General features: G+C 49.0%; 1 protein-coding gene across 2 annotated transcripts; it reads left to right on the forward strand.

Annotated features, from left to right (window-relative positions):
- The first annotated feature begins 887 nt into the window (after positions 1 to 887).
- LOC140408591 (fibrinogen alpha chain-like) lies at positions 888 to 22,305 on the forward strand. Of its 2 annotated transcripts, XM_072496005.1 has the most exons (6): positions 888 to 1,046; positions 2,618 to 2,734; positions 8,069 to 8,252; positions 8,864 to 9,009; positions 18,700 to 19,834; positions 20,841 to 22,305. In XM_072496005.1, exons 1-6 carry the CDS (start codon positions 993 to 995, stop codon positions 21,545 to 21,547), a joined length of 2,343 nt encoding a protein of 780 aa, XP_072352106.1. In that variant the 5' UTR covers positions 888 to 992; the 3' UTR covers positions 21,548 to 22,305. The 2 variants fall into 2 exon arrangements, with proteins under 2 accessions (XP_072352106.1, XP_072352107.1); XM_072496006.1 differs by lacking the exon at positions 2,618 to 2,734 and having other exon boundaries at positions 910 to 1,046.
- Positions 22,306 to 27,105: the final 4,800 nt, after the last annotated feature.

Consider the following 27,105-nt stretch of genomic DNA (forward strand, 5'->3'; position numbering starts at 1 on the left):
GCTTCGCAGCGCCAGGGTCCCAGGTTCGATTCCCGGTTTGGGTCACTGTCTTTGCGGAGTCTGCACATTCTCCCCGTGTCTGTGTGGGTTTCCTCCGGGCGCTCCGGTTTCCTCCCACAAGTCCTGAAAGATGTGCTGTTCGGTAATTTGGGCTTTCTGAATTCTCCCTCTGTGTACACGAACAGGCGCCGGAATGTGGCGACTAGGGTGCTTTCACAGTAACTTCATTGCAGTGTTAATGTAAGGCTACTTGTGACAATAAAGATTATGATTATTAGTAAAGCTTTTCATAGACAAGGAAGTACATTTGAAGCATAGTCTCTGTTGTAATACAGGGAAACATAAGCTACCAACTTATGCTCAACAAGATCCCACAAACATTAATAAGATAAATGACCAGATACCTTATTAGAATGTTGTTAGCTAATGGACAAATATTGGCCAGGGCAACTTCTCTGCCCTTCTTCAAATGACATTACAGTTAGAGGATTGTTTACATCTACTGGCGAGACCAGAAAGAACATCAACCTAAGGTATCGTCCAAATCATTGCACCAGGTCTCTGGGCTCTGAACATAGGACCATCTAACTTAAAGGAATGAATGCTACCACTGAACCAAAGTTGATAGCGAGCACAGAGATAAAGAATATAAGATTATCAAAGGTGCCCATTTTGATTTGTTTAAGTCTCTCTTTTTGGAACGATCCGAATTAAAAACATCCCTGTGGAACCACTACATCAATTCCATGTTGTATTTGCACAAAGGTTTTGCAGACTTTAGAAGCTATTGACCTTTGATGTGTCAACAACGCATCAGTAAAATCCAAGAATTTCAGCAAGACCTGGATGGTAAATGATCAACAGGGTCTCCACAGTAATGGGTAAGTAGGTTTCCCACTAACACTGACTGATTCTTATTTTGTAGATTTGAAATTTGCTAGAAGGGAGAGAGAAGTGACATTACCTCAAAGCTTTGCTGCAGAGCTAGAAAGATGAGAGCTGGACAGGCCTTTGGGTTGTTTGTATGCTTCATGTTAGTTGACTGGGTAAGTTTTCCTTATGAATAAGTCGTACACAGAGGATACATTGTGAAGACCCGTGGGCACTGATTTATATCCTGAGAGTAGGCCGACTTAATAACTCCTGTATAATAAAGTTACAAAGGAGTTATGAACAGCAGCAAGAGTAGGATATAAATCAAATCCCATTAATCTTCAGAAGTCCTCTTTTTTCTATAACAGTAATAATGAATCTGTAAAGAATTAGGTAAATTTAATGAGGTAAAATGAGGTGCTGTGCATATTCCTTTGCAGATTGGTCCTTGTGAATCTAGGGATAATGTGACTGGGAATTTCTACATGACAGGGGTTTGGAGCATTTGAGAATCAATCTTTGAAGGAAAAATAGTTCCTGTCATTTGAATGTAATAATTCTTCATGGAAAAAAATTAGTTGAAAGGTTATTATCATATCTAATATAATTACCATAATCTCTAGTGAGGTGAGTCTAAGACAATGATTAGCCCATATGTAGTCAATATTTAAGTTATTACATTTCTCCCTCTCTGCAGCTCTGAAGAAGAGCCATCCGGACTCGAACATTCACACATACAAAGTAATTTTAGGTGCATATTAATCCGAAAGTGGAAGTGAAACATGGAAGTAACGTTCCAAAGTATTATCAAATGCACTAAAAGAGACAAAATCCGAAGGTCATAACAATCTGACTTTGCACTAAATTCAGTACGATTAAAAAAACAACTGAGCAGCTCTGTCAGCTTCTGTGGAGAGAGAGTTAATGTTTCGAGTCCATATGGCTCTTCTTCAGAGCTGCAGAGAGGGAGAAATGTGATGGATTTTATACTGTTTAAGAGGGGGTGGAGCAGGTGAAGCAGGGACAGGTGGGAGCTCAGGCGAGATTGGATAAAGATGTTTGGGGTACAAGACAAAGACTCAGTATAACGCCACTCTGGTACAAAGCCAAGATGGCATTCTGAACCTTGTCCAGAACATCAAAATTAAGAGATGGTGAGTACTCCCACCTGCTGTCTCCTGATGTTACAAATTAGACATCATGGACTTTGGATGTTTGTGTGGTACTTCCTGGTCACTTACCTCCATATGGGTTGCCGAGCAGTACAACTTACCTCTCAGAGGGTCGCAATCTAAATTATGTAAGGGGATGGATGTTAAATTCACATGTTTCTGATATTTTGAAATATTTGAAATCAGTGATTCCACAACAGCCGGGTGATCTGCTCCATTAGATTACCACCCTATTGGTGAAGATAAATGCCTACTTTATGTCAATAATATAGCAACTCCTATTGTCACCTTTGAAAGTGAAGACATCCGTGTCTCACTGCTGTCAGTGCCATATTATGTTTATTTTCTAAATAAATATTTATAAAAATGTTTGAAAGAATATTGTATATTTTATTACGCAATGTGTACTGAAACATTCCATAAATGCTGTATCGTCATGATTGTGGATTTAGTAAAGCCTTTATTAAAGGCAGCATTCTATCTTCACACGAAAGAGAAAACACCAGTTTGATGTTTGTGTGTTAGCGCTGTATATGCAAAACCAATGCCCTTTTGGTTTCTTACACTTGAAGATTCAGTCCAAGTCCATTCTTGCACCTCATGGTCCGCAGCCTGTCGAAAATGGGGACTGGTCTAGGTTGAAACAATGTTCAGAGAAGGAATGGTCGATTTGTGCAGAGGATGACTGGGTAGGTGGTGCAGTTGTCATCTCTTTCTTTTGTGCGAAATGAAATATATATATTTTTTTATTAACAATTTATTGAGGTATTTCTTTGGCATTGTAACAGCAACAATATAAACAATGTATATGAAAATATTAACATAGTGCAACTACCGCCTCCCTCTCCCACAGGTCCCACCATTACTTAACCCTCTACTCTACGCTAACCTACCACCCTCCCTTCTGCTGACGATTAATTCTCCGCGAAGAAGTCGATGAACGGTTGCCACCTCCGGGCGATCCCGAACAATGACCCTCTCATGGCAAACTTAATTTTTTTCCAGGCAGAGAAAACCAGCCATGTCCAATAGCCAGGTCTCTGATTTCGGGGGCTTCGAGTCCCTCCATGCTAGTAATATCCGCTTCCGGGCTACCAGGGAAGCAAAGGCCAGAATATCTGCCTCTTTCTCCTCCTGGATTTCCGGATCCTGCGACACCCCGAAAATCGCCACCTCTGGACTCAATGCCACCCTTGTATTTAATACCTTGGTCATGACGTCAGCAAACCCCCGACAATATCCCCTCAGCTTTGGACATGCGCAGAACATGTGGACATGGTTCGCTGGCCCCCCCGCACATTTTGCACACCTGTCTTCCACCCCAAAAAATCTGCTCATCCGGGCCACTGTCATGTGAGCCCAGTGAACGACCTTAAATTGGATCAGGCTGAGCCTGGCACATGTTGCGTTCGCGTTGACCCTACTCAACACATCCGCCCAGAGGCCCTCCTCTATCTCTCCCCCCAGCTCCTCCTCCCACTTTTGCTTCAGCACCTCGGTCGACGTCTCCTCCGATCCCAAAAGCTCTTTATATATGTCCGAAACGCTCCCCTCCCCTATCCATCCTCTAGAAACCACCCTATCCTGAGTCCCCCTTAGTGGCAGGAGTGGGAAGGTTGGTACCTGCTTCCGCAAAAAGTCTCACACCTGCAGATATCGAAATTCATTTCCACCCGCCAGTGTAAACTTCTCCTGCAGCGCCCTCATACTCGGAAAGCTCCCCTCTATAAACAAGTCCCCCATCCTCTCAATCCCCACTCTCCGCCAAATTCGGAACCCCCCGTCCACCCTCCCCGGGGCAAACCGGTGATTATTGCAGATTGGGGACCATACCGATGCCCCCTCTGCCCCCGCATGTCTCCTCCACTGCCCCCAGACTCTCAGGGCCACCACCACCACTGGACTGGTGGAGTACCGCGCCGGCGGGAACGGCAGAGGCGCAGTTACCAACGCTCCCAGACTTGTACCTTTGCAAGAAGCCGTCTCCATAAGTACCCACGCCTGCTCCCCCCCCCCCCCCCCCAACCAGCCACCTCCTCACCATGGCTATATTAGCTGCCCAGTAATAATTGCTGAAATCCGGCAGTGCCAGCCCACCATCCCCCCGACTCCGCTCAAGCATTGCCCTCTTCACTCACGGGGACTTGCCCCCCCACACAAAGCCCGCTATAACTTCATTGACCCGCTTAAAAAAGGACCGCGGGATGAATCTCGGGAGGACCGTCATTTTTACCGTTTGAACTCTGCCCGCCAGAGACAACAGGAGCGCATCCCAGCTCTGGAAATCCTCCTTCATCTGATCAAGTTCAATTTATGTAGCCGGTCGCGCCACTTGGATACCTAGGTACTCTGAACGGCAGTTCCCCCAGTCACCTCTCCTGACCCCTCGCCTGGACCACAAACATCTCGCTCTTCCCCATATTGAGCTTTTACCCCGAAAACCGGCCGAATTCCCCTAAAATTCCCGTAATTTCTTCCATCCCCTACATTGGGTCTGAAACGTACAAAAGCAGGTCGTCCGCATACAGTGAGACTCTGTGCTCCAACACCCCCCGGACCAGCCCCTTCCGGCCCCTCGCGGCCCTCAGAGCAATTGCCAGCGGCTCTATAGCCAGCGCAAACAGCAGTGTGGAGAGGGGACATCCCTGTCTCGTCCCCTGGTGCAGTCTAAAATAGTCCGAAGTCGTCATGTTCATCCGTACACTTGCCACAGGAGCCTGGTACAGCAACCTGACCCAGTCAATAAAGCCCCTCCCAAATCCGAACCACTCCAGAATCTCCCATAAATAATCCCACTCAACCCGGTCTAAAGCTTTCTCCGCATCCATCGCGACCACTACCTCCACCTCCCTACTCTCCGGGGGCATCATGATCACGTTTAACAGCCTTCTTACACCAGCTACCTGCCCTTAACGAACCCCGTCTGATCCTCCACAATAACGTCCGGTACACAGTCCTCAATCCTAGAGGACAGAATTTTGGCCAACAGTTTGGCGTCTACGTTCAACAGGGAAATCAGCCTGTAAGACCCACATAGCTCTGGGTCCTTGTCCAGTTTCAGGATAAGCAAAATCGTGGCCTGTGACATCGTCTGGGGCAGAATCCCTCTTTCCCTAGCCTCGTTAAACATCTTCAACAGCTCCGGTCCCAATATCCCGGAGAACTTTTTATAGAACGCAACTGGATACCCATCCGGTACCGGGGCCTTACCCGACTGCATGGCCTTCAAGCCCTCCACTCTCTCTTCCAACCCGATCGGGGCCCCCAGCCCTTCTACCAGCTCCCCGTTCACTTTCGGGAAGGTCAGCCCCTCCAGGAAGTGCCTCATCCACCAGGCCCTGCAGGGGGTTCCGATCTGTACATCCTGCTGCAAAAGTCCTGGAAGGCCTTACTCACCTCTGCCGAGTCCCCAACTAAGTTCCCATCCCCGTCAATAACTTTCCCTATATCTCTAGTTGCCTCCCTCTTTCTGAGCTGCTGTGCAAGCATCCTGCTGGCCTTCTCACCGTGCACGTATATCGCCCCCTCGCCTTTCTGAGCTGTTCCACTGCCCTCCCTGTGGTTAACTAGCCAAATTCCGCCTGTAGCCTCTGACGTTCCCTTAAAAGCCCTGCCTCTGGAGCCTCCGCGTACCTCCTGTCCACTTGTAGAATCTCTTTTACAGTCGGTCCATCTCTGCCCTACTCGTCCTGTCCCTGCGAGCCCGGATCGAGATCAGCTCTCCTCTCACCACTGCCTTCAGCGCCTCCCAGACCACCACTGCTGAGACCTCCCCCATATCATTTACCCGCAGATAATTCAGCATGCACTTCCTCAGCTTCTCGCACACCGCTTCCCCCAACTGCTCCATGAACCCTTTCAGCTCCTTTGCATTGCTGGCACCCTGTCCCTTCTCGAGTATGACCGATCCAGGCCTGGATCAATAACTGTATTAAAGTCCCCTCCCAAGGTCAGCTTGTGAGAGTCCAAATCCAGAATCTTCCCTAGCACCCTCTTTATAAAAACCCCATCATCCCAATTTGGCGCACATACATTGACCAGCACTACCTTCATCCCCTGCAGCTTGCCGCTAACTATGATATATCGACCTCCCACATCCGAGTCTATTCTTCCCACCTCAAATGCCACCCGCTTGTTAATCAGAATCGCAACCCCTCTGGTCTTTGTATCCAGCCCCGAGTGGAAAACCTGGCTGATCCAGCCCGTCCTCAATCTAACCTGGTCTGCTACTCTAAGGTGAGCCTCCCGCAACATTACCACGTCTGCTTTCAGTCCCCTTATGTGCCCAAACACACGTGCCCTCTTTACCGGCCTATTTAACCCTCGAACATTCCATGTGATCAGCCTAGTTGGGGGGCAAAGTGCCCCCCACCTCCGTCGATCAGCCATCCCCTATCTTGGGCCCGCCTTCAGCCCCCGTGCCGCACCTCCTCCGGCCCGCCCCTCGGCGGCCCCCGACCTCCTCACTTTCCCTCCACCGAATTCCCTCTCTCGTCAGCAGAACCCCCCCGCCCCCCCAGCAACGCTACTCTAAAACCTAACCCATCTAGTAAACTGAGCATATGCACACCGCCACTGTGCTTCCGTGAGCTAGCTCACCAGCTAGCTTGGTGGCCCCCTCTCCCGGCGCCAAGAAGTTTCCCACCTATTGTTCCCTCGCTCCCCTCCCCCGCTCATACAAACAAATTCCCTCATCTAACAATCCCCAGACAAACACCCAGCAGCAAGAGAGAAAAAAAACACACCACCCACCGAAACTCAAACAGGCACATCTCCACCCCACAAAAGTGCACATCAATGAAAAAGAAAAAAGAACCCGAAAACGGAAAATAAACTTTCCCCCCCCCCCTTCTTAAACAGAACTCAAAAACAGAAATGAAACAATAAGAAGAGACAAAACCAATTTTAAACAGAAAAAAAAGGGGCCCAATATAGGTCAACAAGTTCCCCCAAAGTTCGAGAGTTCTCAGACTCCCACCAGTCCTTTTCTTTTAGCCAAGTCCAGCGCATCTTCGGGCAACTCAAAATAATGATGCTGGTCCTCATATGTGACCCAAAGTCGAGCCGGATAGAGTCCGAACTTCACCTGCTTCTTGAAGAAGATTGACTTAACTTGGTTGAAGCCTGCCCTTTTTCTAGCCACCTCCACACTCAGGTCCTGGCACACCCGCAGGATATTGTTGTCCCACTTGCAGCTCCGCGTTCGCTTGGCCCACTGTAGAGTGCATTCCTTGTCCAGAAACCTATGGAATCTAACCACCATTGCCCTCGGAGGGTTCCCCTCTCGCGGCTTCCTCGCAAGCACTCTATACGCCCTGTCCACCTCCAACAGTCGGGGCAATGCTCCCTCCCCCAGCAGCTTTTCAAACATACCCGCTACGTATGCCCCAGCGTCCGGTCCCTCAGCCCCCTCCGGGGGCCTGACAATTCTTAGGTTCTGCCGGCGGGACCGATTCTCAAGGTCCTCCACCTTCTCCAGGAGCCTTTTCTGCTGGTTCCGAAGCAACCCCACCGCCAGCTCCAGCGCTGTTTGATACTCCTCCTGCTCAGCCAGCGCCTTCTCAACCTTCTGGATCGCCCGATCCTGGGCGTCCAATCTGAGCTCCAGCCGACCGATTGATTCTTTAATCGGGTCCAGGCAGTCCCGCTTCTGCTTGGCAAAGCCGTCCTGGATGACCTGCATCACCTGCTCCGTTGGTCGCTGCGCTGCCACCCCAGGGGTCCGGTCCTTGGCCATACTGTCTCCCGCTGCAGCTTCCATACAGCTCTTGGCTAACTTCTTATTTCTGCCTTTTCGAGCACTTCTGGTCCTTTGCTCCATACACTAATATGTGGAAACGGTGCCCAATTGCCTCAGCCCACGAATCCACCGTTGAAAAACAGAAAAAGGTCCGGGGTAAAGGTCCAAAAGTCCGACCCGAGCGGGAGGCACCAAATGTGCGACTTACTCCTTCATAGCCGCCACCGGAAGTCTGCGAAATGAAATATATTAAGTAACTAAAACTTCTGTATTAATCTAATAGGGCCGTAAATGTCCATCTGGGTGCAGAGTGCAGGAACTAGTGGAGACTGAGAGTCGACAAAATAACGACAGTATCAAGGAGATTCGACGGAAGTTGGAGGCTTATTTCACAGCGTTTGAGAATACTCATCTTATTGTGACTGAAGCGATTAACAGGATCAAACAGACTCTGAATGCAATGGAAAGTGAGTGGTTACTGTGTTCATCATTCTGAAAAAAGGTTTCAGCTTTTATTTCAACAGATATTAAAATTGAATTTCTAACTCAAGTTTTCAGGATATAGAATCCCTAAGGGGCACAAGAAGGCTGTTCGGCCCATCGAGTCTGCACCGACCCTTCGAATGATCAATCCAACCATTTACACTCCTCCGTCCAATCCCCATAACTCCATAACCTAATCTGCAAATCCCTGGACGTTAATGGGGCAATTTAACATGGCCAATCTACCTAACACGCACATCTTTGGACTGTGGGAGGAGACTGGAGCACCCGGAGGAAACCCACGCAGACATGGGGAGAATGTACAAAGTCCACACAGACAGTGACCCGAGGCTGGAATTGAACCTGGGTCCCTGGTGCTGTGAAGCAGTAGTGTTAGCCACTGTACCACCCATATCACCTCGAAATGAGGAATTTATAAAACCTGATATTCTCTCCCTATTCAAGTTTGCTTAAGGAAATGCAATTCTTTCTCCAACATTTAGTTTCAATTTTTAGTGCCTTTACAAAAGGTGCATTAAGAAACTCTAGACATTTTTTTTGTCCATATCTAATGGAATTCTTTCATGATTTTTAGGATTTGGGACCACCTACTATCAGCTGGTGGATGATCTAAATACCAGACTTACCATCTTGCAGAACAAAACCAATGATCAAAGTCTCAAATTATCACTGCTGCAAAATAACGTATTAGAACAATTCAAAGTTATCGCAAGGCTGGAGGTAAAGATGCTTTATTTTAAAATTGCAATGTTTTTTTTCTGATGGTTGGAAAATTTGGAGGTTTGTGAGTCTTATTTAGAGAATTTTTAATTATTAATACTACATTTTTGTCATAAAGTCAATATCTGGCAGAATTGTTTGGCTGTAGTTGTATTTGTTTAATCTTCTTCACATGTGTTTGAATATCCTCCCCATATTCTAACTTTTCTGAAAATCGAAATGTCCTAGCCACATTACGGCACGGTAGCACAGTGATTAACACAGTTGCTTCACAGCTCCAAGGTCCCAGGTTCGATCCCCGGCTTGGGTCACTGTATGTGTGGAGTCTGCACGTTCTCCCTGTGTCTGCGTGGGTTTCGCCCAGGTGCTCTGGTTTCCTCCCACAAATCTCGAAAGACGTGCTGTTAGGTGAATTGGGCATTCTGGGGCGAAATTCTCCCCCAACGGCGCGATGTCCGCCGACTGGCGCCAAAAACGGCGCCAATCAGACGGGCATCGCGCCGGCCCAAAGGTGCGGAATGCTCCGCATCTTTGGGGGCCGAGCCCCAACATTGAGGGGCTAGGCCGATACCGGAGGGATTTCCGCCCCGCCAGCTGGCGGAAATGGCGTTTGTTGCCCCGCCAGCTGGCGGAAATGGCGTTTGGTGCCCCGCCAGCTGGCGCAGAAATGCGGCGCATGCGCGGGAGAGTCAGCGGCTGCCGACAGTTTCCCGCACATGCGCAGTGGGGAGAGTCTCTTCCGCCTCCGCCATGGTGGAGGCCGTGGCGGAGGCGGAAGGGAAAGAGTGCCCCCACGGCACAGGCCCGCCCGCGGATCGGTGGGCCCCGATCGCGGGCCAGGCCACCGTGGGGGCACCCCCCGGGGCCAGATCCCCCCCGACCCCCCCAGGACCCCGGAGCCCGCCCACGCCGCCTGGTCCCGCCGGTAAATGCCAGCTTTGATTTACGCCGGCGGGACAGGCAATTTCTGGGCGGGACTTCGGCCCATTCGGGCCAGAGAATTGAGCGGGGGGGCCCGCCAACCGGCGCAGCCCGATTCCCGCCCCCGCCCAATCTCCGGTACCGGAGACTTCGGCGGGGGCGGGGGCAGGATTCACGGCGGCCAACGGCCATTCTCCGACCCAGCGGGGGGTCGGAGAATGACGCCCCAGAATTCTCCCTCTGTGTACCCGACCAGGCGCCGCAATGTAGCGACTAGGGGCTTCACACAGTAACTTCATTGCAGTGATAATGTAAGCTGACTTGTGACAATAAAGATTATTATTAAAGATTATTATTATTTGAAATGTATTCAGAGAGAAAGGACTTCTTTAAAGTTGGCAGCTGCACTTGTTAATTTGCTCTCAGGATGTGGGTAACACTGGCAGGACATTCACTGGCTGCAGTGTGATGGGAAGTGTCCCTAAATCATTGCCGCTATTACCACTATCAGAAATGGAATCACAATTGATGTTCATTTCCCAACAGCTTGTGTTAACATTCAAAAACATTTTGGATATTTGGGCCGCAATTCTCCGGCCGTTGGGATTCTAGGGGTGGGATTGTCTGACCCTGCGCCGGGTCGGAGAATCGCCGGAGGGTGGGGGGGGGCGCAATTCTCCACGAGGGATGGGCTGAGTGGCCACCGAGATAGGCCGAGTCCCGCTGGCGCCGTTCACATGTGGTCCTACCCGGCGGGTCCTCTGCGTCCACCCTGCGGGGGCGGCCTGGTGGAGTGGAGGGGACTCTGACACCGGGGGGGGGAGGGAGGCCTCCACCCTGGCCTGGCCTGCGATCAGGGCCTACCGATCGGCGGGCCGGCTCCTCCTGGTGGGGGCTTCTTTTACTCCACGCCGAGCCCCGAGAGCTCTACGCCATGTTGCATCAGGGCCAGCACGGAGAAGGGAACCCGCACGCGTGCGTGGGTTTGTGCCGGTCGCAGCGCGCGTGCGCGAATTTGCGCAGGCCACAGCGTGTATGCGCAGACCCGCGACACCCGTTTGACGCCGGTCTCGGCAGCTGAAGCTGCGTGAGTCGCTCCAGTGCCATGCTGGCCCCCGGTAGGGCACAGGATTGCTGCTCCTGGGGGCCTGTTGACGCCGTCGTAAAACGCGACTTTGTTTATGTCGCCGTCAACACTTAGCCTCAGGATCGGTGAATCCCGCCCTCTGTTCCTGCCCTCAACAAACCCCTGCCCATGGATTTCCCGGCAGTGTGGGGTGACTTCAATGGGAAACCGCATTGACAAACAGCGGGACGAGAGAATCCCGCCACCAATGAATGGTGCGCTGCCGAGAAACACATAGTTGAGGTAGCAGGAGAATTCCGCTCTTTGTTTTTCCGTTTTCAATTAGTTTAAAAATTGATCTTAATCACATGCAACGCCAGCTCCAACCACTTCCTCAGATTCCTCGCCATCCACATCCCTCCTAACAATTTCCAATCACATTTCTTCATGTGTTAGCTCCGGGGGGGTGGGGGGATCATTCCCAAAGTCTCAATCCAGGATTTGATTGCTTAAGGAAGATGAGCTCATAACACAGCCTAACAGGTTGAGCATCAACTTATAAATTCTTCCAACACACACCAATGAAAGGCGGTAAGAGCAGGTGTAATTTCTGGTCAACCATATGATGGAAAGAAAATTGGAGCCTCTACCATCACCATCCATGCCTCTATACTACAACATGTATGTAAAAGTACATATTGCCACAGTAGCCTGGAGACTTTGGTGGGGTGGTGGCTGCTTGGATCAGTTGGGACTGCTGGTGGGGATCAGATTGGTTCCAACACCATGAGGATAGGTTCGTGTTCTAGCTGGTGTACATTCAGGATCTGCTTCCTGCCCTTTCAAAGGGGGTAGAGGTTGTGGTGCTTTGGATCAGACCTACCTTCAGGCAGAGAAATCGAGAAGAAGGATTATGTTTGCATGTGCAACAAACATAAATATATGGGTTGGATTTATTACCTATCACGGTCTTGGGCAGAGAATGGATGGGTGAGGGTGCCCAGCATTGCCAGTGAGGGCATGACCTCTTTTTCTAATTTGGATTTCATTCAATTGAACTCGCAATGTTGAGGAAAAGAAACACTAGCTGGCCGGGCACAGATTGCTGGACTACAGACCTTCAAAGGGCTCAGAGATCATGAGAAAGAGTGTGGAGCAAGGAGAGTTTTAATAACCACCCTGAAAGCTACCAAGAGTCCTACAAAATACATCTGATATGGCATTTACTGATATGTCAGACCAGCAATTATTTCTTTATTTCATAATGGTTAAGACTGTAAAAACATAAGAAATAGGAGCAGGAATAGGCTGTTTGGCCGCTGGGGCCAGTTCCACCTTTCAATAAGGTCATGGTTGATATTCTATCTTGGCTCCACCTTCCCCCGTGATTCCCATATCCCTCTATTCCCTTAGTATTTAAAATCCTCTCAATCTTTAACTTGAATATACTAAACATTTGAGCATCCACAGTTCTGTGCGGTAGACAATTCCAAAATTTCATAAGTCTTTGAGTGAAGAAATATTTCCTCATCTCAGTCCTAAATGATGCACCCCTTATTCTGAGATTGCGATCATTGGTTCTAGGTTCTCCAATCAGGGGAAAAAACCTCCACCCTTCGGCCTGTCAAGATTCAAATGTTTCAGTGAGATCTTCCTAATTGTCCTGACCTCCAGAGATAGGTCCATTATCGACCCTCATAGGACCAACCTCTTCTCTCAGGAATCAATCTAGTGCACCCCTCTAAGACACGTGTAGATGTCCTTCAGGTAAGCAGAACAGAAATGTAGACAGTTTTGCAGATGTGGCCTCATATGATTGCAGGAAGACTTCTTTACACTTATGCTGCAATTCCTTTGTAATTAAGGCTAACACACTATGTGCTTTCCTAATTGCTTGCTTAATTTTCTGTGATTTGTGTACATTGACACCCAAATGCCTCTGAACCAACATTTCCTAGTCTCTCACCATTTTTCTCATTTTGCCACTAATATTTTCCTATTAACACACTTCCCCATGTTATGTTCCACTTGCCCCATTCTGGCTCACACTCAATTAATCTGTCTAATTCCGTTTTCAGCCTCATTTCATCTATTGCTCACGCTAACTGTCCTACCTAACTTTAGACTCAGTCTCTTGACTAAGCCATCGACATAGGTTGTAAGAAGCTAAGGCTGACAAGCTGACCCTTGAGGTACCTCATTCATTATAGTCTGCCAACCTGAAAATAACCCATTTATTCGTGCTCCAAATTTCCAGTCTGTTAAACAAACCTCAATCCATTCAGACATGTTACCCTCATGCTATTGCGTTTAATTTTGTGTAATAATCTCCTGAACTACATATTATCGAATTTATTTTTGGCAATTTACACAGATGGTGTCCACTGGTTCCCCCAGTTACACCCTACTGGTTGGATTCTCAAAAAATGCTGATAGAACAGTCAACACAATTTTCCTTTCATATATCTGTGTTGACATTGTGATTTTCTCAGTGTCCAGTTAACACCTCCCTAATAATAGATTCTAGTATTTTGCCCACCACTGAGGTCAGGTTAATAAGCCCTTGGTTCCCCATTTTTCCTCCTTCCTCCTTGATGCGCAATCAATTGCACAAAGACGCAGATTGGGTACAACAGTGGCTTTATTGCAGTCAGATGCGTGGCCTCCTGCTGCAGCTGGCGAAATGGCAGGGCACTGGAGGCCATGCATATTTATACAGTTCTTAGTGGGTGGAGCCAGCCGGTATGGGCTACCGGCGAACCTGTAGTGCAGGTCCTACCTTACATCTCCTATTACAGTGGATCACCACATTCACCCCCTGTTAAAAATGAGTCCGGCTGGGGTGATGTGAAACTATATACAAATAGTGCAATTATGTACAGTGTTAAGAAGAAAAAAAAAAAATGTCCACGTTGACGGTCCAGAGTCCGTCAAAGGTTCAGCTGATCCAGTGCTTTGGTGCTTCGTTGGGAGTGGCATAACAGTGACGGCGAAGTCGGTGCTGGCGGTGGTGGAGGTGGCACTGATGGTGGTGGGGCAGTGCTGATGCTGGCCAGTCATCGGGGAACTCCAGGAGCAAGCCAAAGTCCTCTTCGTCCTCTTGTGCAGAAGGGGGGGGGGGGGTGGTCTGGTGCGGTCAGTGTTGGCGGCGTGGTGGGAGGGGGGTGTGCATAGTTGAGGGAGTGTGTTGGGGTGGAACCTGACGGTGCCAGGTCCCTGAGTGAGACAGTATCTTGTCGGCCGTCGGGGAACTCAACGTAGGCATATTGAGGGCTGGCATGGTGAACCCTGTCCACCAAGGGGTCCGCCTTGTGGAGTCGGACGTGCCTACGGAGAAGGACCGGTCCTGGGGCTGCGAGCCAAGTCGGGAGCGACACCCCAGATGTGGACTTCCTGGGGAAGGTAAAAGCACGTTCATGGGGTGTGGTATTAGTGGCGGTGCACAATAGTGACCGGATGGAGTGGAGAGCATCAGGGAGGACCTCCTGCCAGCAAGAGGCTGGGAGGTTCCTGGACCGTAGAGCCAGCTGGACGGCTATCCAAACTGTCCCATTCTCCCGTTCTACTTGCCCGTTTCCCCGGGGGTTGTAGCTGGTCGTCCTGCTGGAGGCATACCCCTGCTGAGCAGGAACTGGCGCAGCTCATCGCTCATGAATGAGGATCCCTTGTCACTGTGGATGTAAGGGGGGAAACCGAACAGAGCGAAGATGGTGTTGAGGGCTTTGATGACGGTGGCAGATGTCATATCGGGACATGGGATGGCGAAGGGGAATCTGGAGTACTCATCGACGACACTGAGAATGTACGTGTTTTGCTAGGTGGAGGGGAGGGGCCCTTTGAAATCCACGCTGAGGCGTTCAAAGGGGCGGGAAGCCTTCACCAGGCGCGCACGGTCCGGCCGGTAGAAGTGCGACTTGCACTCCGCACAGACCTGGCAGTCCCTGGTGACTGTCCTTACTTCCTCGATGGAGTAGGGCAGATTGCGAGCTTTGACCAGATGGTACAATCGAGTGACCCCCGGGTGACAAAGGCTGTCGTGTAGGACACGGAGTTGGTCTACTTGTGCGCTGGCACATGTACCTCGGGAGAGGGCATCTGGGGGCTCGTTGAGTTAACCGGGCGATACAAAATCTCGTAATTATAGGTGGGGAGCTCTATTCTCCACTGCAAGATTTTGTCATTTTTGATCTTGCCCTGCTGTGTGTTATTGGACATGAAGGCTACCGACCGTTAGTCAGTGAGGAGAGTGAATCTCTTACCGGCCAGGTAATGCCTCCAATGCCGCACAGCTTCAACGATAGCTTGGGCCTCCTTTTCGACGGATAAGTGTCGAATTTCAGAGGCATGAAGGGTGCGGGGAAAGAATGCCACGGGTCTACCTGCCTGGTTTAGAGTGGCGGCAAGGGCAACGTCTGAAGCGTCGCTTTCTACTTGAAAAGGCAGTGACTCATCCACTGCGCGCATCCCGGCCTTGGCGATGTCTGCTCTGATGCGGGAGAAAGCGTGTTGTGCCTCGGCCGCAAGGGGGAATTGGGTGGACTGAATGAGTGAGCGGGCCTTGTCCGCATAGTTTGGGACCCACTGGGCGTAGTAGGAAAATAAATTCAGGCAGCGTTTGAGGGCCCTGGGGCAGTGGGGGAGGGGAAGCTCCATGAGGGGGCGCATGTGTTCGGGGTCGGGCCCGAGAAGTCCGTTTTGGACTACATAGCCGAGAATGGCTAACCGGGTCGTGCTGAACACACACTTCTCTTTGTTGTAGGTCAGGTTGAGAAGAGTGGCAGTGCGGAGGAATTTATCGAGGTTGGCATCGTGGTCCTGCTGGTCAATGCCGCAGATGGTGACATTATCTAAGTACGGAGAGGTGGCCCGCAAACCGTACTGGTTGATGTAAGGTAGGGCCTGCACTACAGGTTCGCCGGTAGCCCCTGCCAGCTGTCTCCGCCCACTAAGAACTGTATAAATATGCATGACCTCCATTGCCCTGCCATTTCGCCAGCTGCAGCAGGAGGCCTCGCATCTGACTGCAATAAATTGATGCGCAATCAATTGCACAAAGATGCAGATTGGGTACAACTGTGGCTTTATTGCAATCAGATGCGTGGCCTCCTGCTGCAGCTGGCGAAATGGCAGGGCATTGGAGGCCATGCATATTTATACAGTTCTTAGTGGGCGGAGCCAGCCGTCAGGGGCTACCGGCGAACCTGTAGTGCAGGTCCTACCTTACATCCCCTAATACAGTGGTTCACCACATTCCTTCCATGAAAAATGAGGTTAAATTTACAGCCATTCAATCCATGGGGACCATTCTAGAATCTAACGAGGTCTGGAAGCTGAAAACAAATAATTATCATTATCTTTTTAATTATCTCTTTAGTGTGGAAGGCTATCAGGTTCAAGGAATTTGCAAGCTTTTAGTCCCATTGATTTCTCCAAAACTAACTCCTTACTAATATTCTAAGTACCTTGGTGACTCTAGTGTGACCTTCGGTTTCCTATCAATTCTGGGATGAATTTTGTGGCTTCTACCTAAAGACAGATACAAAGTATCTGTTTAATGTTTCAGCTATGTCCTTATTCCCTGTTATAATTTCTCCTGCCTCTGCCTCTAAGGGACTTGTGTTTACTCTTTCCACTTGCTTTCTTTCCGGCTACCTATAGAAGATTTTGTATTCAGTTCTTATGTCTCTGGGCTAGTTTCTCTCACTATCTATTTTATCTTCTTATGTGAGTGAATTGTTTATACAGATGCAGAGGACTGTTGACTGACATCTCTATGGGGCTAACATTTTTCTGTGATCTGTTTTGCCAATGTCTCACTGTTTATTTGTACAAGATTAAGAGCTGTCAAATGCATTAATCTTCTGTTATTGATACATTAATGGACTGTTTGATTGACACATTTCTAGGGTTATCGGAATACCAGTTTTCTTGTTAAACAATAATGAATGGTTGATAACTAAGCAGATTCACACTTGCCAGTAACTGTAGGGTTTATTGGTTCTGTACATATTATAGACTGATCAAATGGTCACAGAAGTACTTTGAGTTAGCTTGGGGGCTATAAAGAGCCATGGGGATTGGTAGGGGCATGAGTTGACATTGAGTTTGCCCATTCTCCCCGTGTTTGCATGGGTTTCGCCCCCACAACACAAAGATGTGCAAAGTAGGTGGATCGAACACGCTAAATTGCCCCTTAATTGGAAAAAATGAATTGGGTACTCTAAATTTTTTTTTTAAATGATTTAGCATTGATGTAACATGGCCCTAGAAGGGGCCATGGGATTGGGTGAGGGTCATGAGTTGGCATTGAGTTTACAAGGGAGTTATAAGGGTGGGTGGGATGCATGGGTTAACACTGAGTTGGAATGGAGTTGGCAATGGGGGCATGGAAGGGACATGGGAGGGTGCATGGTTTAGGCCTTTTGAACTTACTGTTCATAGGTTTTCTGATTCAAAACTGTGGTTCACAGCTCCTCTGAGGGGTCATGAAGCAAGGGTCAGGGGGAAGCTGACCCAACTCCTTAAAATTGCAGTGGGCTAAGAGATACCTACCCCACCAGGTTGGGAGTTTAGGGTGTGGGCTGACTCCCTGTACCCTTATCCCATGCCAGTGAAAATTGGGGGAACTGGTAATGGGGGTGGGAATCCCAGATTCAGGTCCAGCTGGCCATTTTTAAATGGCTCCAGAGAACCAAATGAAAAACTGCTCAAAGATTACAACAAGGAAATAGGCTCTTTAGCCCAGTAAGTCCGTGATGCCATTTATCCTCCATGAGGCAGCACGGTAGCATTGTGGATAGCACAACTGCTTCACAGCTCCAGGGTCCCAGGTTCGATTCCGGCTTGGGTCACTGTCTGTGCGGAGTCTGCACATCCTCCCCGTGTGTGCGTGGGTTTCCTCCGGGTGCTCCGGTTTCCTCCCACAGTCCAAAGATGTGCAGGTTAGGTGGATTGGCCATGCTAAATTGCCCTTAGTGTCCAAAATTGCCCTTAGTGTTGGGTGGGGTTACTGGGTTATGGGAATAGGGTGGAGGTGTTGACCTTGGGTAGGGTGCTCTTTCCAAGAGCCGGTGCAGACTCGATGGGCCGAATGGCCTCCTTCTGCACTGTAAATTCTATGACATCACATTTTCCCTTCCTGTCTCTATATCCCTTAATCTCCTTTCTCTTCATCCCTGATCCAACCTAATGTTGGAATGGTTTCTGTTAATCCTGGGGGTGAATTCCATCGTTTCCCAACTCTCTGTGCAAAGAAGTCTCTTTATTCTTGTGTCCTAAATTGCTTGCATTCAATTTTGTATCCGCACCCGCAGGCCCGCCATTCTCGGTGCCAATTAGTGGAAAAGAACATTGGACATTGTGTAAGGTGGTTTACCAATTCACTAGCGCCTGTTTTGTATGATTGATAAAGACTAATTTCACCTAATAATCCTGCACTCAGGTCACATATCGTCCTTCAAGCTGCTGATTGGTATCCAGCTTATGCTTCCACGAATGTCTGAACAATGCAACTCATCCATGAGAGTTAGTTAATACAAACTATTATCCCCTCTTGCTCATTGGGAACTGTGGGGCTGTGGTGGTGGTGGGGGGAGGGGCGCGGTGGGGCAGGGTTGACGGTGTGCAGGGCATGAAATAGAATCTCACCAAATTTCTCCGATAATGACTTGTTGTTTGATTATAATATTATTTCTTCTTATCAGGTTGACACCGACATCATAATACAATCTTGCAAAGGATCTTGTAACAAGATAATCGTTTATAATATCAACAAAGAAAGTAATGCCCAAATGGAGAAATCCCTCCAATCACTGACAGACATTAGACTGGATAGTATTGTATATAAAAAGCCAATAACTATACTCAAAATGAGTTTGGTGAAGAATTCTGATGAAGTAACTGACACTAAATCTGCATCTGATATTGATCATGAGTATCCCAAGTTCTGGGAAGAAGTACACACTCAGTTGATTACCCTAGAAAATGATGCACCGCATGTGAATTCACACCTAGTTCCTGACTATTATGAAGGATCATTCTTAACTCCTACTCTTATGACTTCAAATACTGTATCCACTGACAAAGGTGTAGACACCCAGATAGTTAGCATGAAGCTTGGTGCTGTGTCCTTCACTCCTGATGGAATCGACAACACAGGGAGGGCTGACGTGGCTTTCACCCCTGGAGTCAACAGTGCGAGGAAAGCAGAAACATCCTTAATGCGTGCTGGTGTGGATAGTCAAACTGAAGAGCCACATTTCACAACAGATTCAGTCAAAACAACTTCCGCATATAGTTCTCATAGCACAAAAATATACCACTCCACAACTGGTTCCAAAACTGTCAGAAAACAACTTTTTGCCAAAGATAGTGACAAGCAGGTTTCCAATCAAAATATTTTTCCTGATGCATTATTCCACAATTCTGAACAAATAGACTTTAAGGAAATATCATTGCTGCAAGCAAGTAAAGCCTCTTCTGGCAATTCAACTCATACAGAGGCTGACAATTTTGGTGATTTCACCAATGATTCACATTCCGGACATTTTGGTGATTCTGTTACAATCGACAACAGGAAGTACGACTTCCCTTCAACCAAAGAGGTGACAATTTCCAAGAGCAAAGCATCTCACACAGAATCGTTTCATGTTAGCAGTGGTCGCCAGTTCACTTATGCAGAGGATTCTGAGGGGTTTCCAAAAATCACTTATACCACACAACCTACTTTGGATCCAAACTTGTTCTTTAATGAGAACATTGGAGAGGAGTTCCTGGATGTACAAGCTCGCAGCTTTAACACAGATAAAGTACAAAAGATTAAAGACTACATTGGGAAAGGTATGTTTAAGCATACTTTAAATCAAACAAAATGTTGTTTTTTTCAGATAAAGTAGACTCAATATAGAAAATAGGAGCAGGAAGAGGTCATTTGGTCCTTCAAACCTGTTCCGTCATTCATTATCATCGTGGCTGAATTTCAACCCAATAGCCTGACCTCACCATCCAGCCCCCCTCTCCATATCCTTTGATCCCTTTCGTCCCAAGTGCTATATCTAACCACTATGCAGGTCAAATCAATTGGTTGGAATTATACAATGTTCCATGACTAGGTGTTTCTGCTACATAGCAGTAACTTGTTTGGCAGGCATAGCTTGTAATCTAAAAACATATTCGGTAGCACAGTGAAAAATGAAATGAATTGAAAATCGCTTATTGTCACAAGTAGGCTTCAAATGAAGTTACTGTGAAAAGCCCCTAGTCGCCACATTCTGGCACCTGTTCGGGGAGGCTGGAACGGGTTAGCACTGTTGCTTCACAGCGCCAGGGACCCAGGTTCGATTCCCGGCTTCGGTCACTGTCTGTGCGAAGTCGACATATTCTCCCCTGTGTCTGCGTGGGTTTCCTCCGGGTGCTCCGGTTTCCTCCCATAAGTCCCGAAGGACGCGCTTGTTAGGTGAATTGGACATTCTGAATTCGCCCTCTGTGTACCCAAACAGGCGCCAGAGTGTGGCGACTAGAGGCTTTTCACAGTAACTTCATTGCAGTGTTAATGTAAGCCCACTTGTGACACTAATAAAGATTATTATTATTGTTATTAATATAGACACCTTTCATAGCCCAGTAAGATGGAAGACATGTATCTTCATGAATGCTGAGTTGTGAATTTGATTTATTTTTACTTTCCAAGAGGCCTCCTGGGTAAAGCATTTTGTGACATTTACAGTCAGCCCACTCAATTCTAGTTCTAACAGTAACTTATTTACTTGTGGGCAACGAAAACATTTGTTCAACTACTCTCTCCAGCATTTCTAATTTAACATAAGTTTTAAAATACTTCTTTCAGATTGTGATGACATCATACAAAAACATGCGCTTGGAGCCGAAGATGGTGTATTCAAGATAAAACCCACTGGCTCTGCTAATGTTGTGACGGTTTACTGTGATCAGAGAACTGGGCTTGGTGGTTGGGTTTTAGTTCAGCAGCGAATGGGTGGATCGGTTCAGTTTAACCGATCCTGGGATGAGTACAAGAGCGGGTTTGGTAGTATTGACGATCAAGGCCGAGGAGATGTCTGGCTAGGAAATGACATCCTCCATTTACTCACACAGAAGGAAAGTGTCCTTCGTGTCGAGCTAGAAGACTGGTCAGGGAATGAGGTATTTGCTGAATATGCAGTAACTGTGGGCTCCGAATCAGAAAGCTATATGCTAAATATTGCCAATTATGTTGGGAATGCTGGGGATGCATTAATAACAGGGCTATCATTGGATGGGGAACATACTTCCCATGTAAACATGAAATTTAGCACTTACGACAGAGATAATGATAAATGGGAGGAGAACTGTGCACAGTTCTATGGAGGGGGTTGGTGGTACAATAGTTGTCTGGCAGCTAATTTAAATGGAATTTACTACCATGGTGGATTGTATGATCCTCGTAACAACATGCCATATGAAGTAGAAAATGGAGTGATATGGGTCCCTTTCAAGGGTATTGACTATTCCCTTAAGGTGGTAAAAGTGAAAATCCGACCAATTGCTTCAATTTAGACAAAGAATTTCTATTAATAGTTGTTTAAAAGTTATTACAAGTTTTATGTTTTGTCTAAGTTGCAGAAAAAACTACCTCTTTGCATAGGTTTCATCTGTAATGTTTGAACACTTGATTAAACTGTGGGAAGACCTGCACCAACACTGAATATTTAATCGAACAGTTAACCATGAATGATGTCTTGTTCATTCAGTCGTTTTTCGCAGAAGGACACAAATGTTTCGCTGCAGAAGGTGGCCAATTGTCCCTTTATGTCCACACTAGCTCTCCGATTGAACAACTCACCTAGTTTTGGGCAGCACAGTAGCAAAAGTGGCGAGCACTGTGGCTTCACAGCGCCAGGGTCCCAGGTTTGATTCCCCGCTGGGTCACTGTCTGTGCGGAGTCTGCACGTTCTCCCTGTGTCTGCTTGGGTTTCCTTCGGGTGCTCCGGCTTCCACCCACAGTCCAAAGACGTGCAGGTTAGGTGGATTGACCATGCTAAATTGCCCTTAGTGACCAAAAAGGTCAGGAGGGGTTATTGGGTTACGGGGATAGGGTGGAACTGAGGGCTTAAGTGGGTCGATGCAGACTCGATGGGGCGAATGGCCTCCTTCTGTACTGTATGTTCTAGGTCTTTGTCTAGTACCAGTTCCCTGCCTTCTCCCTGTAATCCTGAGTATTCGCCCTTTTTAGATACCAGTCTAATTCCCTCTCACCTGATGAAGGAGCTGTGCTCCGAAAGCTAGTGATTCCAAATAAACCTGTTGGACATTAACCTTGTGTTGTAAGACTTCTTACTGTGACCACCCCAGTCCAACGCCGGCATCTTCACATCATAATTCCCTTTTGAAAGCTTCAGTTGAACCTGCCTCCGCCTCGCTCTCAGGCAATGCATTCCAGACCCGAGTTGGGACCCGGGTTCGATTCCCAGTCACTGTCTGTGTGGAGTCAGCACGTTCTCCCCATGCCTGTGTGGGTTTCCTCCGGGTGCTCCGGTTTCCTCGCAAAAATCCAGAAAGACGTGCTGTTAGGTGAATTGGATATTCTGAATTCTCCCTCAGTGTACCCGAACAGGCGTCGGAATGTGGTGACTAGGGGATTTTCACAGTAACTTCATTGCAGTGTTAATGTAAGCCTACTTGTGACAGTAATATAGATTATAAAGATTATTATTGTCATGAAAGCCGCATCCTCGGCCTGGCCCCAAGCCCAAGGCTGGCACTTCTTCAGGAACAAGTGAAAGAGGGCTAGGACGGTCACCAGATTTGGAATAAATCGCCCATCATAATTAACTAGTCCAAGAAAAGAGCAAAGTCCTGATATGTCTTGTGAGTGGAGGCCATTTTGAATGCCCACACCTTCTCGGTGATCAGGTGTAAGCCATCTCGGTCCACCCGATACCCCAAGTATACCACTACTTTCACATAAAACAGCACTTCGCACAGCATAGACGGACCCCATATTTGGAAACCGCTTCAACACCGCCTCGAGATTCTGCAAATATTCTTGGTCTGTGGCCCCTGTGACTAACACATTATCTAAGCAACATGCAGTAAACCACGCAGGGTGTTTTCTATGATGCGCTGGAGGACTGCGCACACCGAGGATACTCCGAGCGGGAGCCGGGTGTACTCATGGAGTCTCTTGTGGATATTAATTGTCACATACGTCCGGGAGGATTTATCATACTCCATCTGCAGATAAGCATTGCTCATGTCCAATTTTGTGAATGTACAGCCACTGACCAATGTTGCATACAGATCCTCAATGCGCGATAAAGGGTAACGGCCTAATATTGAAGCCGTGTTTACCATCAATTTATAGTTTCCACAGAGATGGACGGTCGTATCCGGCTTCATTACAGTCACCACTGAGACCTCCCAATCAGTGGAGCGCACAGGCCAAATGATGCTCAAACTTTCTAAAAAAACATTGAAGTTCGGTCTCAACTTTCTCCGCTATAATGCAGGGAACTGGCCGAGCATGAAAATATGGGAGCTGGGCTTCGGGCCAACCTGGATTTTGGCTACGGCCCCTTTAAAGATACCCAAACCAGGCAGGAAAATCTCCAGGAATTTGCTCAGAGACCACCAGATCCCACGTGGAGCATATGCTGCCAATCCAACTGCAGTTGGCCCTCAGCCTAACAGCTGAGGGCCGCTTCCTTGTACAATAATTTGGAGCATATGACCATTCACTTGTATCGGAACACGAATAGGGGCCACACGAGGCATTGCCAAACAGTTCATCTGTATGTCAGCTTCATCCTTTGCTTCTTCTGGGCCATCCAGGTACAAGGCCTGGCCCCGGGACTGATGCCTACTTGACCAGGACGCCTGGAGCGCTGGCCCTCCTGCATTCTGCTGGTACACCTGGACGAGCGTCATGGTCACATAGGGGGCGGCAACACCTTCAGCCGAGTTTGGTGACAATATATGTCTTGGCGGCCGGCTCTTTGCCCAGGGGCCAGAGTTGCAGCGGTGTTCGGTCTGGGTCATGGGGATACTACGTGAGGGGCGACGCCCCAAGACATTCATCTCCATCTCTTGTATCTCTTGAACGTCATGTACCACGCTTTCGTGGGGCAGGGAGATCTGAGGCACCTGCTGAAAAGTTAGGGAGACTTCACCCAGAAGCTTTTTCTGAGTCTCCATAGTATTAATACCTCTCCAGCATATTAAACCAATATTTTTGAATGATTGTCGATGGGTTTGGGTTGCGCCACAAGTATCATGAGCTGCTTGGATGATTGCATATCCAGTGTCGCCGAGTATGTGAGACTCCGGGTCACCCCGAACATATGGGGCGATATTCTCCCACCCCACGAAACCAGCGCCGCGAGAATCACGGCGGGCTGCTCGGAGTATCGCCGCAAACGGCGAGCGCCGATTCACCGGCCCGAATGGGCTGAGCGGCCGGCGAAAGAAATGACAGTCCCGCCGGTGCCGTTCACCCCTGGCCGCTGCCGGCGGGAACTGTGCGGGAACGCTGGGGGGGGGGGTGGCCTGTGGGGGAGGGAGGTGGGCTCCTTCACCGGGGTGGCCTCCGATGGGGTCTGGCCCGCGATCGGGGCCCACCGATCGGCGGGCCGACCTCTCCCACCCCGGGTCTACCTCCTTCCGCGGCTGGCCCCAGAACCCGGCGCCATGTTGGTGAGAGGCCTGCGTGCTTAAAAAGTTCCCCGCGCATGCGCGGGTTGGTGCGGCGCCCATTTGGCACTGCGTAAGGATGCTGGAGCGGCATGAACCGCTCCAGCGCAGTGCTAACCCCCTGTGGGGGCCAGAATAGGTCGTGCTCGGGCCCTATTTGCGCCGTCGTGAAACGCAACGGTGTTCATGACGGTGCGCGCACTTAGTCCTGGGAGCGGAGAATCCCGCCCATGCTGTCTACCGGCCGTCAATAGTATGACCATCCGGTGATCGTTCTCTGTCATACTGTTGGCCCGGAAGAAATAACAAATTCATTCAGCGTATTCATAGAACGCTACAGTGCAGAAGGAGGCCATTCAGCCCATCGAGTCTGCGCCGGCCCTTGGCAGAGAGCACCCTACCTAAGCCCATGCCTCCACCCTATCTCTGTAACCCAGTAACCCCACCTAACCTTTTGGACACTAAGGGGCAATGTAGCGTGGCCAATCCACCTAACCTGCACACCTTTGGGCTATTGGTTCCAGTCTTCAACACCGGCATCAAGCAGATCATGGCGAATCAAAGTAATCCAAATCTGGGTCCAGAAAATCAGGTGGCTCAGCTGAGTAGGTCACAGCATCGACAGCAAACAAGTTTACTCTTCATCGGCAGTTTAATAAGGACACACAGGACGGGATTCTCCGTTTCGCCAGCCACGTTTTCCTGCACGGGGCACCCACGCCGGCAGCGGGATCCTCCGTTCTGGCAGCCGGCCAATGGGATTTCCCATTGTGGCCACCCCATGTCATCGGGAAACCCACAGGTGTGAGTGCGCAGTGGCCACAGTGTCCCGCTGCCGGAGCAGTCCGACCATGGAGTCTGGGCCAATTAAAATAAGAAACAAGTTTTATTTGCACAAACGATAGGCGGAATTTAATGGAAAACTTTCTGAGATGATTTGTGGCGGGTTTTTCAGGGAGTTTCCTCATCGCTATCAAACGCCACTGGCCCGACTCTCCGATCCTGAGATTAGGTGTTGATGATTCATGGACTTCGACGACAGCAAAACTGCCGCTGCACTTGGACCGATTCACCGATCGCTAAGGGGCTAGCACCGGCACCAGGTGGAACACAATCGATTCCAATGGGAAACAGTGCGGGATTCGGCGGGTCTGAGGCTGGTGGCTGACAAGCTGCAGCCGCATATACACACTTCACTCCCCACACACACCATTCCAGCCAACGAGACGACAGCAAGACGCGCAGCCCCAAGATTCACTGACGCGGAACTGGCGACCCTGCTGGACAGTGTGGAGGAGAAGCAGGTGACCCCATAGCCCGGGTTGGGATGGGGGCTGCCAGCCGCCGCAGTTCGCCGGGCATGGACACAGGTGGAAGAGATGGTCAACACCTTGAGCACCACCACCTGGACTGGCCAGCAGTGCTGAAAAAAATAGCACAGCCTCCTCAGGGCAGCAGCCGGGTCCTTCACCCCAGAAGAAGGCCTCCACAGGGTACTCAGGTGGCAGGGCGGAAAATACAGCAGGCCACCTCCACTCCTGATCTGCCGATCCACCTAGTCTTCGTATTAGGGCCCTTAAGGTCAGAGAATGAGGCACCGGTTAAGTTGGCCTGGGTGCAGGGCACAGTTTAGCGATAGGGGCTAGGGCATGAATCTGTATATATGTGTTGTACCCTCAATAACGACGCTTAGAGAGTAAACAGTAAAGAAGGCTTTAATAAGCTAAGAACTAGCCTGGATCCGAGACAGGTGCTAACTGGGTGCCGCCCACAAGGCGGCCCCTTATATACGGCTCCCAGGTGGGCGGAGCCGGCGGCGGAGTCCCCCAGGGTTCCAAGCCCGGTCTTAAAGGGGACATCACCTTACATGATGACAAGGGTACAGTAGTACAGTACCGTTCATCACAATATGTTTTCACATTAAACACCTGTGCACAATGTTACAACCTGCCTTGGTGCTCTGTCAGAAGGGTGTGAGGTGCCGTCTGGTCTGGGCTGGCCGCAGAGGGCATGCCTGGGGGGCGATTGCCCAAGTGGACGGTGTCTCCTCCAGAGGTCTCCAGCATTACAGATGTCAGTCTTCATCCAATACGATTCACTTCAAGTGATATCAAGAAACAGCCGAATGCGCTGGATACTGCAAAGGCTATGAGCTCTGGCAATATTCCGGCAATAGTACTGAAGACTTGTGCTCCAGAACTTGCCTCACCCTAGCCAAGCTGTTCCAGTACAGCTACAACACTGGCATCTACCCAGCAATGTGAAAAATTGCCCAAATGTGTCCTGTACACAAGAAACAGGACAAATTCTTTGAGAAGGTGACTGAACAGGTAGACGAGGGTAGAGCAGTTGATGTGGTGTATATGGATTTCAGTAAAGCGTTTGATAAGGTTCCCCATGGTAGGCTGTTGCAGAAAATACAGAGG

Source organism: Scyliorhinus torazame, chromosome 3 (assembly GCF_047496885.1).
Source record: "Scyliorhinus torazame isolate Kashiwa2021f chromosome 3, sScyTor2.1, whole genome shotgun sequence".
NCBI lineage: Eukaryota > Metazoa > Chordata > Chondrichthyes > Carcharhiniformes > Scyliorhinidae > Scyliorhinus > Scyliorhinus torazame.

Bases quoted from the DNA above. Each gene is read 5' to 3' on its own strand.
- LOC140408591 (XM_072496005.1), top strand. From the start codon at position 993: ATGAGAGCTGGACAGGCCTTTGGGTTGTTTGTATGCTTCATGTTAGTT. The intron at 1,047-2,617 runs GTAAGTTTTCCT...TTACACTTGAAG, and splicing joins GCTTCATGTTAGTTGACTGG to ATTCAGTCCAAGTCCATTCT. The intron at 8,253-8,863 runs GTGAGTGGTTAC...CATGATTTTTAG, and splicing joins GACTCTGAATGCAATGGAAA to GATTTGGGACCACCTACTAT.